Raw genomic sequence first — 15,012 nt, forward strand, 5'->3', positions numbered from 1 at the left:
TGTGTGTGTGTGTGTGTGTGTGTGTGTGTGTGTGTGTGTGTGTGTGTCCGGCCATTTAAGGAAAAAACAATCAAAGAAAAAGGCTTCTAGTACCAGAACCATCCATATGTAAAGAAAAATATATCATTTCTAATAAAACCCACGGGGAAACTGGGGTTTCTGATTCTGTGTGGTTCTGATTCATATGTGCCCTAAGTAGGCACAGATAATTAAAGGATGGCTTTGTCCCATTGCAATTTTCCTCAACTGTCTCCTCCCAGACCCCTGGGGCAGCCAGAGGTTTCACTTTGGTCAAAGCCCTGGCTTAGAGATTATACTCATAGTGCTTCAGCATTAAAGGAAAAACATATAAAGTCACCCCAGAGCTTTGAGACAGATAAAGGCAAAGCAGTTCAGTAAGAATGATTTGTTGGGTACAAAGAAATGCATTACATTTTTCTGTCTGACACTGGTAAGGAATTTATGGGAATATTGAGTGTGGTCAACTATTAAAGATAATGGGTGATGAGAACATCATTAAGAGCCTATTTCAGCAAAAACATTAAATGCACTTAAATAGTAAATGTGCCTTTAAAATATATATAATATATATATTTATAAAATTTCTCTTTAAAAGAGAAATTTCACTGAAAAGAAAATTGCACATAATGAAGCAGACCTTCAAATAATAGTCAACATATCCATAAGGCAATGAAAATGACACTTAACATCTACAAGAGTAAGGCACTTCATCAAAAAGCTCTTCAAGAACAGGTCATAATTCCAATTATTCATAGTCCTAACGAGGCCCTGGAGAACATAAACTATTTCCCACACCTAAGAATCACTCTCACAAAAGCCTGACCATAATGAAGAAATTCCATATCCCTTTACATGTGGAAGTGAAGCTTTTAAATAGAGTAACTACAATTGGACCCCTAATGCCTCAGTCTCCAACACACTATGTGAATAAGGGGAACTGGCAAAAATAAGGCTAAGGAAACAGCTAGACCAGCTATATACAAAAGAAATCTAGGATCAAGACAACAGAACCTTTTAAAATACTGAGTGATGAATTTTCAAGATATCTGAAAGAGAACTAGAAAAAAACCTATAGATTTTTTTATGGTTTTTGTTTTGTTTTTTCTTTTTGGAGGGGGGAGGGCAGGGCAATTGGGGTTAAGTGACTTGTCCAAGGTCACACAACTAGTAAGTGTTAAGTGTCTGAGGCCAGATTTGAACTCAGGTCCTCCTAATTCCAGGGCCAGTGCTATATTCACTGAGCCACCTAGCCACCCCTGTAGATTTTTTAAAAGATTGAGGAAACGTCAGAAACTATATAATCATATTCTTACTTTCTCCTTCCAACAATATCTTTCTGAAAATGATCGCCAAATATATCAAAAATAATCTTGATGAAAATATGAAAAGGGAGGGCACTGGCAGATTTTTGCAAGTGATTTCCCATATCAGGAGACATTTTCTTTTTTTTGTTGTTGTTGCTTTTTTGGAGGGCAATTGGGGTTAAGTAACTTGCCCAAGGTTACACGGCTAGTTTTTTTGTGTGGGTGTTGGCCAGAACCAAACTCAGGTCCTCCTAACTCCAGGGCCGGCACTCTACTCACTGTGCCACCTAGCCACCCCTCTCCATTATATTATGAAGCCCTCCAAGTACATTTGTTCTTAGATCACACCGTATTGATTACAAACATCATACCCTAAGATCTCTTCAATGAGAATCAAAATAACTCAAAAGAAACCAAAGGGATGAAGAAAGTTTTCCCTAACTAAGAGATGTGGTCATCAAATAAAGTCATTAGTATGGCTACAAATGGACAATGAGCTGGGCCCAGAACTGAAAAAAAGGGAAGAGAATGGGCTAGATTGTATTTGGGAAATGGCATAGCACTTCTCATATCCCAAGCTGCTATATGGCACACATCCCCCCTTATTAACACCAATATTCTTCTAGTGTGAGAAATACTGTAGAACAGTACGTAGCAAGACATGAAATCACAGACTACGGGAGATGGTCTCCAAGTCAGGAGAGCTTCTGGTTCTCCTCCATATACTGACTCCATGGCTTTGGGTAAAACACTTGATTTCTCAGTACCAGCTTTACAAGAGCTTGTATTGGAAAATAGCTGCTGATTTTCATTGAGAAAGGGAGTTTCCTACACCAGTAAATTACAAATATGGACCACTCCCAATCTCTCTCCTTCAAATAATACCAACCCCCCCAAACCTTCCTCAAATCCTTTTCTGGCCATCATCAAATGCTGCAACCTTTAAAGAATCAAGATTGTTGGTGGTTCAAAAAAGCAAGAGAGAAAAAGACTAATGGTGGACATAAGTAGGCTACCACAACATACTGCCAGTAAGGTCATGTGTAGAAGGAGTGGGATAAAGAACATCACCAAGAAATGTTCAATATGAAGGAACATGAGCCATTCCGGGCAAAAAGGAGGGCCAAGACAAATATCTTTAGGGATGCATTGGTATCCAAGCATTAGACAGTCTCTAGAGGTCTTGAGCTTGCTGGCTCTAAAACTATAATGCCATAGGTCAATAATCTTAAAAGACCTAGGGGGAAAAAGCCTCTAGCACATCAGGCAGGTCTTCAATGGCAGAAAAGATACGTGGATAAAAACAGCACAGGATGAGAAGATGTGGAAGGGTCACTGCCAGAATGAATACCCTCATTGAGGGATCCACTGCAACACTCAAGAAGTATGCATTACTATGAAGCCTTGCCCAATTCATCTAAATAAATATATCTCAGAAGTCTTGGTGCAGCTTTAAGCTTGACAGATAAATCAATAGCTCCTGTATGAACTGGGACTCTCCTCCACAAGTTGTACAGGGAGTGGGTAGAGCCATTCAAAATAACTCTTTTAAACACTTTTTTAAAAAAATTAAGGCACAGGGGTCTGCTTAAACACCGATAAGGCAACGACTATTAATTGTTGAACTGAACTGTAGAATAAAAGCAATCTAGCTACAAAGTCACTCCAGCAACAGCCTAAGATTTGAAAGAAAGTCAGGGTTGAGATTTAGTTTAGCTAAAGGTTTTCCTACTTCTTCCTAGTTTCATTTCATAAAAGATTTAGGTCATAAGGTATGGAAGCTAGCAGGTCTGGAGATTGGCAAATGCTGACAAAAGTGAATAATTACGGTAATGATTCTGTTTTGTTTTGATGACAAAAAGGGAAGATGGGAGTAAGATTAACACCAAAACAGGGCTTTAGAGATGGGGGGGGGCCCCCACAACGGTTATGTAGGTTTTTTTAAAAAATAGATTAAGAACTAGGTATTTACTTTATAGTCTGTTTCAAGGCCTGCTTTAAAAGAGGGTATTACTGGAAGCTACATAAGCTTTGTTCTGATCTTACCTTTGAATCATAGGCAGACTGCTTAATAACTTCAGGTGCCATCCAGAATGGGGTGCCCACAAAGGTGTTTCTTTTTATTTGGGTATCTGTTAGCTGCCCGGCTACTCCAAAATCGGCAAGTTTCACTTCCCCTTGTTCAGACAGCAGAACATTTGCAGCTAGAAAATAAAAACACGCACTGCCTTGTGCCATGTTGTGTAATATTGTCATGTACTATTCAATTCTGGGCATCCTTTTGTTTCTCACAGCTATGGAGCCAACATCCCAATTCACCTATAAAGATTCTTAGTGGTAGGAATCAAGCTTCACACATTTTTATATGTGCAAATCTTTATACCACATCACCCCTCTCTCCCCATCAAAAGCTAGCACAATGTTTTGCACTTAGAGGAATGAATGCAAGGCTTATTAGCTGAGAAAAGATCCTGCCAAAAACAGAGAGAGCCACAGAGCTCTGGGAGTCACACTTGGTTTTTTATTCTCAATTGCTTGATAAATTACCCCAAATTTTAAGGGAGTAAGAAGCAACATGTTTTTCTTACCTTTGATATCTCGGTGAATTTTCTTTTCTGAATGCAAATAGTCAAGTCCTTTCAAGATTTCTCTTAATATAGTAGCAATCTGAATTTCATCTAGAGCGCCAGGTTCTAACTATCAGAAACAAAAATTGGTGACAGTCATTAAAAATGAAACCTTCAATAACAAAGTAATTTGCCTGGGGTGGGAGTAGACAATGTATCAGACCTAACATAACTTGCAAATAATGACAGTGGTTCATGTTTCTATAGAGTTTTAAGCTTTACAAAATACTTTTCCCAAAAAAATCTGAGAAGGCAAAGGGGCATGGGATGGGGGGGGGAGGGGGGGAAGGAGTAGCAGTGCGAGGGAAAGAGGGTGAAGGAGAGAGGGACAGAATTTTTGGAACACACCTATCATTTCATTAGTAAATAGAAATTTTGACATGGAAATTCAGTAGAGGCTTATTCCTGCTTTACAACTTAAGAGACTTAGGGCCACATAACTAGGGTAAGTGTGAGGCATCCTAACTCTCAAGGAAGGCATTATCATTTCCATTTTCCAGATGAGAAAGCATATATCCCTCATCCATGTTATGTAATACCCTTTTCTACCTGAATAAACCTTTCATCAAAAATATTTAAGGGGTAGGGGTAGGGGGGCTAGGTGGCACAGTGACCCACCAGTCCTGGGGTCAGGAGGACCTGAGTTCAAATCCAACCTCAGACACTTAACACTTACTAGCCATGTGACCTTGGGCAAGTCAATTAACCCCAATTGTCCTGCCTTCCCCCCCTCCAAAAATATATATATATATATATATATATATATATTTAAGGGGGGGGGGGGGAAGTGATGAAAGCGGTTCCCTGTTCTGCTCCCAGCAAATGTTCTCAACAGGTTACTAAAGGACATAGTCAGCCTCAAACCAGAAGAGAGAAGATAAAGAAATATTTTTAAGTCTGTGGTTTCAGTGACCTGCACCTGGATCTGTTGCAGACTTACATTAAGTTCTGGTCCACCATGTTGCACAGGAGGGGAACTGGTAGAATCCAAAGCCCAAAGAGGTATAACACTAAGGCAACAAACCCAGGAAATCAAGACATGTCAAAAGGCCTATCTCGTGCCTTTGCAGGATGTCTGCTGAATCCTACCACCTTTGGTCATCCTACAAAAAGGAAATGCAAATCTTCTGTGCCAAATAAAAATATCTCTTTAGGCTGGGGGGGTGGGGAATAAGGCATGACAGAGCATGGTTTACTACTTGCAGCACACCAAAAGGCACCGGGGGGTGGGGATGCACAGAGTTTTAAAAATCAAACATCTGGATGTTTTATATACAGAAGATCAAATATCAAAGCATTCAAAACACAGAGGCTTAGATGAACTGTTTGCTTTTTGTCCATATACTTGGAGCTATGAAAAAAGAACTGGGGGGGGGGGGGGGGGGGGGGGGGGGGGGGAGAGAAGAGACAAATTCATGGTAAGGCTAAAGAAGCTGGAGAAAAATAATTCAAGGAAAAGAAGATACTTAGTCCCCCTGTCCAACTAAGCCTGCACACTAGTCTTGAGAACTGGTTCAAATATTAATACCTTTACTATCACTTATAAGACAAGTAGTAACTCTATCTATCTATCTATCTACTTACATGACCCCCATATGATGATGATAACAACAAATAGCTTGCATTTATACATGCTTTAAGGGTTTGGAAAGCACTTCACAAATATCCTCTCATTTTATCCTTACAATCACATTAGGAGGAAAGTGCTATTATGTTCCCAGAGTCACTCAGCTATTAAGTGTCTGAGGTGGGATTTGAACTCAGGTCTGGCTGACTCCAGATCCTGTACTCTAGTCACGGTACTGCCATGCTTAATGTTTTGTGTGTGATTTAGAGTAAAACTGAAAGAGCATAACAAGGAAATTAATCAGGAATTTTATTTTATTTTATTTTTTTAGCAATCGGGGTTAAGTAACTTGCTCAAGGTTACACAGCCAGGTGTTTCTGGGTGGGTGCTAAGTGTCTGAGCCCAGATCTGATCCCAGGTCATCCCAACTCTGGAGCCGGTGCTCTTACTCGCTGTGCTACCTGGCCTCCCCTTTAATCAGGAATTTTAAAAGGCATTGGGGGAAGGAAGGTTGTCTCCAAAACAAACAAACAACTATTTAGTAATACAACAATTCTGTGTCCCTAATACTTGTATTATTTTGTGACAATAATACTTTGATAGATTTTTTCATCTCTGAAAATTATCAAAAGTTTCCTTAATTTTCTCAATACTCTTCTGGATCTTGGGAAGCAGTATCAACTCACTTACTAGATGAGAAAAATAAGAAAATATTAATGACAGTATCAAAATTTGGTCAGTGATATAATCCAAATGTGAAGAACTAAGAAGTGAAATCTCCACTAATCATCTAAATTACGGCCTAAAAACCTAACTGTGGACATCACAGTCCACGAAACAAGGAGATGAGGGCATGGGGGGGGGGGGGGAAAGGGGTGCACACCTGGAAAAATCTAGCAATTCAATGTTCACCTTCAACAAAATAATGTATATTCTGTATGAAGCTAGGGATGCCCTTACTTGTATTTTTAAAATCTGGTCACTACTTAGCAATACTGGTCTCTATAGTTTTGTACATATATGAGCACATTTCAGTGAATCAAAGTACCTAATACTCTCTACTTTTAACAAAACAGCATCTGCAGTAAAGTCAGAAAGAAATGAAACTAAAATATTCATTGTAAGGTCAAATGCATTACTGATAAATCCACAGTTGTGTGAATAAACACAGACTATTTATATACTTCACATCTTTCCTCAAGGAAAACACCATAAAAGAGGTACTTTGTACTATACAATGTGTTCCTGAAAAGTGTCAATCAAATTTTTTTAAAAATTGAATCTTTTTTTTTCATTACTGTACATTATAATTTCACAGATATTGTGGTTTTCTTTCCTATTGATAATTGCCTCCCAACAAAGTTATGAACTCTGACAGTCGGAAGGTACCATTTAGCTGGAGATGGAGCTGTTTCTGAGTGTTTTGCTCAGGAGTCCAGAATTTGAACTCCAGCTAATCATACTAATCTAGATTCTTATATAAACTGATTTTCTTAAAGGAAGGTATGGTTATATGCTCTCTCAGTCTTCTGTAAGTTTTACCTCTGGAACTTGGGCAAAATGCCAGTGATTTGTCAATATACTTATAAGTAAGATACTGCACAAGTCAACTCTTAGTCATTCCTTACTATAATTTCGTTTTTGTTTCACCTATTTTAAGAGTTTGTTGAACAGTAAAAAGTTAACTGGCTCTATTCTGAATATTAGTTAATACTAGAAAAAATAGTAATTCTTAAATAGTAATTCTACCATTTATCAGTTTGAAATGTTATGTTTATTCAGTACCCAATTCACTAATGGATTGCTTATGGTAATGAAAGGCAAAACCATAATCCAACTGAGGGCTGTGGTTCCTATCTCTTCCCCTATCAAGACAAGTCAAAACTACACGAAGCAGTGGCAGGGTTAGGTGGCACAGCAAATAGAGCACCAATCCAGGAGTCATTTGAACCTGAGTTCAAATCCAGCCTCATCACCTAACACTTACTAGCCATGTGACTTTGGGCAAGTCACTTAACCCCAACTGGCCTGTCATCCCCCCTCTAAAAAGCAAAAAAACAAAACAAAACAAAAAAAAACCCCAAAACATTACATGAAGTAGTATGATATAATAGAGTAAGTTCTAGGCTTAGAATCAAGAAACTTGAGCTCAATTCCCAGCTCCAAAACTAGCTATGTTCTCATGAGCTCTTAAGGTTTTCCAATTCACTAGTTTCCTTATATATAAAATGGGTATAATATTTGCACAACCTACCTGATGCAGTCACTGTGAGAAAAATACTAAGTGTTCCATAAATGTGGGTTATTATAGGAAATAATAAATATTGTCGCAAGGGAATTTTACCTGCTCCTACTTCCAGTTTCTGATGAAGTTGCTAATTCTAAAGATGAGTAAGGAAATAATCAAGTGGCATGCAAAACAATGGAGAAGTACCAAAGTAGATCAGCTAAACTAACTAGATCAACATGGCCCTCAGCTGGCTACATGACCTGTATTTTTACTAACTCAATTAAAGTACAAAGTTAAATTAATTAGTTGATTTTAACTTTTTCTGATGATATCACTCTTTGCGAGAGGAAAAAAAAAACACTTAACAAATACTTCTACTGAATTCTTTTAACTGCAGGTATACAGAAACAGCACACCCAAATGTGTGCTTATTAAAAATTAAAACCATGATGACAACCCAAATTTTCTTATGTAGTGTAGAACAAGATAGACTCTATTTTACATTACTGTCACTTCTAGGGAGCAGAATATCAGAAAGAACCTGGTCACTTCAAAGAGGTTTATAGGAAATCCTTGCCCTCACAAATGCATTCTAGGCAAGCTGCTTCCTTTGCCTCCTTTGTGGAAGGCTATGAGAATACTCATTTTTCATCTGGTCACACGCCCTGGCCTGAAACTCATGACTAAGAATGATCAATGAGAGCAGCAGGAAGCTTTCTCAATGACTCCCAAACTGTCACTTAGCCCTTCTGGAAATACTGATTGATCCATTAATCAGCTAAAATCTTTTCAGTCTCTAGTTTCAGTGACTGAGCTTCAATTTACTGCCATTCAATAATTTAAAGCAAGAATTCATGAACTGAGATGGTAATTCCTGAGACTCATGAAAGTCTCATATGCTTAACTCAATACTAAAAAATCTCTAAGCTCGGTTCTTCCTAAAGGAGTCCATCTATTAGAATTTTTAAAATAACTTAATTTTTTAAAAAGTGTTTTAACTGGTGATTTGTCCATCTCTTTTTTCACTACTATTTTAATGACCAAGTCTACTCTCCTCTTCTGGTTTAACTCTGCCCTTTCTGACACTTTCTTTCCAGGGACTAATCACTCTTCCAAAGATTTCAACATTTAGTTCATGATACACGAAAAAGGCCACTGGACATGGAGTCTAAGAACCTAGAATAAAGTTCTATCTCTGCCACTTACTGGCCCAGTGAACATGACCAAGTTTATTTCCCTTCTCTAGGTCTCTGCTGACTCATTTGGGTTGAAGCATATTTTCTCCAAGGTCCCTTCCAGATTTAAACTTTTCATTCGAATGAAATCCAAAAACATTTGTTAAAAGCCTATCTGCACTGTGCTAGGAATTAAACATTTTTTTAAAAAAGAAAAGTGCTCTCTGCCCTGAAGCTTTTATTCTACTAGATAATTTCATTTTAAATCCTAAGTTTTTAATGCACATATTCAAAACGATTAAAAGGAAATCTGGAATGAAATTTCTTACACCTGAGACATTTATGTATCCACAGAGCAGCTACTTGCCTCAGTAGCTTCTTTAAAATGGGGCCAGACAGGCATAATGTCAGAGCATAGAGAGCTAGTCTTAAGGTCATGAAGGCTAGGTTGAAGGCTCACTTGTATGGAAACCTGGGCAAGTCACTCCATATCTCAATGGCCCAAGCAACTAAGATTATATAACAGGATAAATAGGTGTCAGTCTGCACTGGTGGAGGGAAATCAAAAGTTTGATCTAAGAAAAAAAGCAGAGATAAGCCACCTGCAGTACCTGCCTCAAGCTGTGCATGAAGGAAGCACCTGGCAAACCATAAACCACTACGTATATGATGGTTATTACTACTGCTATCAACATCATCATTTAAGACCCATCTACCGTGAGAGAACAAAGTTTGATTTTTCAGGCCTCTATAAAATCACATGAAGCAAAATCATAGGAATTAAATTGCAAAAAGGCTTTAAAAGGGTGAAGACATCCTTTGTCGCCACAGTAAAATGATACATGTAAATAATGACCTACATCTGTATGTATTAATTACATATAAATGACAAGAACAGTCATCAGGTGCACTGGAAGCTCACCCACTTGCTCTGTACTTCGCTTGTTCTTAGAGTCTGATCATTAACCTACCTCTAAACAAAGTTTCTCCTGAGTTTAAATAGAAAATCCAAAACTTTGGTCAGGTAACCTTGCTTCTGCCTCAAAATCTTAGACACTCTCTAATCTCCTCATTTTACAGATAAGGAAACTGAGGTACAGAAAGGTAAATTGTCTTGCTGTAGTAAATGAAAGCTGGGATTCAAATCCAGGTTGATTCCTAACCCATCATATTTGCTACTATACTCTCAAATCAATCACAGCACTGTAGAGCTGGAAAGGAGCTGAGCGACTGTAGTCCAACACCCATCCTTTTCACTTTCATTTTACAGACTCAGTGAGGTCCCAAAGCTAAGTGGCAGAATGACTTCAATAATGACTTCTGTTTCCCCCTAAAAAAAAAAGAGTGCTGAATCAGGAAGACCTGAATTCAAATCCAGCAACAGTGATATATTAGTTGTTTGATTCTGGACAAATCATTTAACTTCTGTCTGCCTCAGTTTCCTCATCTCTAAACTGGGGACAAAAATAGCACCTACCTCCCTGAGCTGTTATGAGATTGGTGTTCAAAGCCCTTTACAAGCCTTGGCCTCTCCCACCTTTCCAGTTTCTTCATAACTTACTCCTCAACACATACTCTTCCATTGAGTGACCCTGACCTCCAAGCTGAGCCTCTAACAAGAAACTCCATCTCCCCATGTCTGGAACGCTCTTCCTCCTCATTCCCACCTATTGGCTTTTTTAAGTCCCAACTAAAATCTCATTTCCTTTAGGAAGCTTTTCCCAATCCCTCTTCATTCTAGCTTCTTTTTTCTGTTGATTATTTACAATTTATCCTGTATACAGCTTGCTTTGTATATATATGTTTCCACATTATCTCCGCCAATAGACTGTAAACTTCTTTCAACTCTATTTGTATCCCCAGCATTTAGCACAGTGCCTGGCACATAGTATGTAAACATTTAAAACAAGTCCCAATTTCCATTAAGGCTGGGCCTAAATTTTCTCCTCTGTAAAATGAAAAGTCTAGGGGGAGGAGATCTCAAAGGTTTTTTCCAATTCTAAATATTAGGATCTTCTCAGTCTCTTTGCTGCACAGATTCAAATAAGTTAGTTAATCCATCTGTCCCCAGAGTGAAATATGAGAATAGCAGCTCTGGCATAAGAAGCGATCAAATATGATCACCCAAGAGACAGAAAAGTAAGAATAAATTTTCCCATATGAAATAGTTTTTTTTTAGAAGTAGCTACTCAAAAAGATCCCTTTAATACAACAGAAAAAGCCCACCTAAGGAAACAACAAGAGGGAGAAGAGCCAAGATGGTGGAATAAAAGCATGAACCTGCTGGAGCTCGCGTTGCAACCACCTCCAACACCTGTGAAAAAGGACTCTAAACAAATTTTAGAGCTACAGAACTTACAAAAGGGCAGAGTGAAATACACCTCCTGCTGAAGTCAGCCTGGAAAGTTGACAGGAAGGGTCTGTCTCACCAGGCTGGGAGCAGAGTGCAGTCCCATGTGGACCACACTGGCCAACTGTCGGACCTGGGTGAGAGAAGAATGTGGTCCAGCCGCTGTCCCCAGGGCGGTGGGGGAGGACACAGCTATAACAGCAGGGTGGCTGCTTCCAGAGCTCCAGGCCCACAGATGATGGGGGAACCAAGTGGCTAATCTATATAGAATAGAAAACTAAGGCTTAGAGGGCTTAACTTGTTCATGGTCATGTAACTTTCCCTTCTCTCACACTCATGCAACTTCTAATTTTGATGTAGACTCCGAGAAAGTCCTTGCAAATATCTTAGTCAAAGGAACAAGCAGATTTCCTCTGTCTTCCTCACTCCATTGCCTACCCCTACAGAAAGGTCTGATGGCAACAGAAAATAAGAAGGACATATAACTTATAGTTACCAGAGACACTCTTTGTCTAGAGGGAAAGAAAGGCCCAAGGAAAAGAGGAACTCAAGGATACACATCCTTCTGTTAACACTACAGGCACTCCTGTCAGCCGAGCAGATGACTGCCACCCAAACAAGCAGATGGAGGTTTATCCAAGGGACAGACCTGTAGCAATCTCAAGAAACAATTTTTTCTGAGTATACCTACAGCATATCTGAAGAAAAGTGGCCTCTCCCTCTGCTGTGCTCCTCTTCTGATATGGTGCTATGATAAGTTAATAGCTTATTGTTGGTCAAAGACCCTCAGACTCTAGAACTACTGGACACTAGCAAGAAATGAGGAAAGGGTGGCATAGAAGAGTCACTCCTCTTGACACAGCCCCATGCCACAGCAGCCATCATTCATGTCCTTCCCACTCCTCAAAAACACTCAGCCAGTACCCGCATAAGGAGAAGGGAAACGGGAGCTAATCTGAAGTCAAATCTAAGGAACTGATCTGAACTGATCTGTCTCCAGTTCAAGGAGGCCATCAGAGTGTTCCTGAAACCTCCTACTGAGCCCCACCCTTGTTAACTTAATGCATTTCAAAAGCTTTCTCATGTGAGAGGTACTTCTTAAAAAATGAAAAATCTTGTAAAAATGTTTGGATAGAAAAAGGTGACATTAAAAATTAAGATACCTTGTTGTTCTATCATTTCAAGTTGCATCCAACTTTTCTTGATCTGCCCCCACCTCCCCACAGACACTTTTGATGTTTTCTTGGTAAAGATACTGGAGTGGTTTACTATTTCCTTCTACAGATCATTTTATAGATGAGGAAACTGAGGCAGAGTCAAGTGACTTGCCCAGGGTCACACAACTATTGTCTGAGGTCTTATTTGAAACCTGATCTTCTGGACTCCAGACCAGGAGATTTATCCACTGTGCCACCTAGCTGCCCTAAATGAGGACAGTGGTTTTGTTGTTGTTCAGTCATGTCTGACTCTGTGATCCTGTATGAGGTTTTCTTGGTAAAGAGACTGGAATGGCTTCCTACTTCCTTCTTCAATGGCAAAGAGAAGTTAAGTGACTTGCTCAGGATCACACGACTAATGAGTATCTGTGGCCAAATTTGAACTCAGGTCTTCCTGACTCCAGACCCATCACTCTATCCATTGATATCAACTTTCCATTAATTCTATACAGTTCTAAGGTTCACTGGAGGATTATTCACTGGTGTAATGGCCTAAGCAAAGGTATATTATGGGTTATTGTGACAACTAGGAGACATCAATCTACAGAGACAATAAATGACTGAAGATCTTCCTTCCCTGCCCCAACTAGACTAACCAAGGGAAAGGGAAGAGACAAAAATACAAAGAAAACAATAAAACATGAAAAAGAAATGATATACTGTTATCCTTGAACTATGTTTTTAGTAAGTTTTAACTATAAATGTATTCCAAGAACAAACTAACAAGTGATTTTCAAATAAGTGACCAAATCCCCTATACGTTAGCAAAACCCAAAGAGATAAAAACACATCAATAAAATCCTTTTTGTTCTTTTACTGGTAGCTCACAGCTGATCCCAAAACTAAATGAAAGATTTTTTTTGTAACCTCTTAAATCTCACAGCCAAATACTTAGTCATGTCTTGTAAGTCTAGAGAGCTTTCCACTTCACCGTGGTTGTCCCCCCATATCCATTAAAAACAATTAAATCACTGCTGTATTTAAAATGAACAGCTTGGTACAGTAGAAAGCATACTTGCTCTGGAGTCAGCAGAAAACTGGTTTTGATTCCTGCTGCTCCTGAAGACGAGCCATGAATTACTCTAGCTGTTAAATGAGTATAATATATATAAATATATAAAGTACCTGCCTCACAGGGCCTGTGAGGATCAAATGAGATCACAAGTTCAGAGGCAGAAGAGACCTTAGAGGTCCCTTAGAGGGCATCTTGGCCCATTAATATATGCAATAATCTCTTAAGAAATAAATTTCAGTGCGACCATAATCATCATCATTATCAACAGTGAACTATAATATTCAGAATCCAGATATCTGAAAATTTTGCCAACTATGTCAAGTAAGAAACAGCAACTTTATTAATTTTATGGGTAGCAAAAACGAAGTTTTAACTTAAAACATTAGTGTACATAATTCTATAAAATTTGAATTTGTAACTCTTACCTTCCCTTAAGCATGATTTCCCAAGAGATTAAGGAAATAAAAAGATATTAATATATTTAATGGGTTTATCATAGTCAAGAAGCGGAACAGGACAAGTCATTAGGGAGTTTTTAAATGTCTGTTTGCGTACAAATTTGTCCTCTCTCCCCACAGCATGATATTTAAAAAAATTTTTTACAACAATCCTATTACTACTCTAGATTTTCAAAAGATCTTTCCAATAAATATTTCTGCATTTGTTTCAAGTTAGCCACTGTATTAGGTGCTGAAAATTCAAAGACAAAAAGAAAATCACCCCTACCCTCAAGGAACTTACATTCTACTGGAAAATCCAATATCAATTTTTTTTTCTGTTAATTATAATTCAGATGATTTGCATTTAAATACATTACCATACTATTTTGAAAATCATGATTTAAACATTATTAAAATATAATTTCTGAAAATAAATTGTGTTTATCACCTAAAGGAGTTATGGGTCTTGATGAATTTAACAGTTTAATATTATAATAGAGTGGACTTGTCAGAGATCTAGATTTAAATTCTCTAGCTATCATTTCCCAATTATTTGCCTATAAACAAGCCTCTTTATCTAAACCTCAATTTCCTTGTCTGTAAAATGGAAATATTTATAGTACCTTCTTCAAGATGTTATTAAGTAAAATCTTTTGTAAACTTCAAGACTTTTGTGTATACAAGACCTCTTCTTCTCAGAACTCATATTAATTTTCCACCTTCCCCACCTTGTCTGATTTCCATAATAAACAAATAATAATCTGTCTTCCTCCATCCCCTGTGTCATAAACCATATGATTTCCAGAGAGGAAGAGGGCAAGATGTGAATATAGGATAAGGTTTCTAAATATGAAGGTTTATGGAAAGATTTCAAACCATCCCTGAACTTGTATGGGGGGTGGGGAGGGAGAAGAGAAATCACATCTTTATTTTCAATAATCTCTTAACTGAAACTGAACATTTCTTTAAATTATTTAGAACTACAAGTCTAAGGGGTCCACAGGATTTTCCAAAATGCTAAAGAGGTCCATGAAAATAAAAATATTAATAACACCAGATCTAGAAA

General features: G+C 38.2%; 1 protein-coding gene across 2 annotated transcripts in view; it reads right to left on the minus strand.

The window, feature by feature from the left end:
• The window catches only part of STK24 (serine/threonine kinase 24), a 152,254-nt gene that overhangs the window by 24,248 nt on the left and 112,994 nt on the right, over window positions 1–15,012 (minus strand). For both annotated transcript variants that reach the window (XM_069064155.1, XM_069064156.1), the window contains exons 4-5: window positions 3,914–4,022; window positions 3,372–3,529 (exon numbers count right to left, since the gene is read on the minus strand). In XM_069064155.1, the coding sequence (XP_068920256.1) occupies window positions 3,372–3,529; window positions 3,914–4,022 (267 nt within the window). The remainder of the gene's footprint in view (window positions 1–3,371; window positions 3,530–3,913; window positions 4,023–15,012) is intronic.

Source organism: Petaurus breviceps, unplaced genomic scaffold (genome assembly GCF_028583685.1).
Source record: "Petaurus breviceps papuanus isolate PSGF00001 unplaced genomic scaffold, PetGlider_PUasm1.0 90625, whole genome shotgun sequence".
NCBI classification, from domain to species: domain Eukaryota; kingdom Metazoa; phylum Chordata; class Mammalia; order Diprotodontia; family Petauridae; genus Petaurus; species Petaurus breviceps.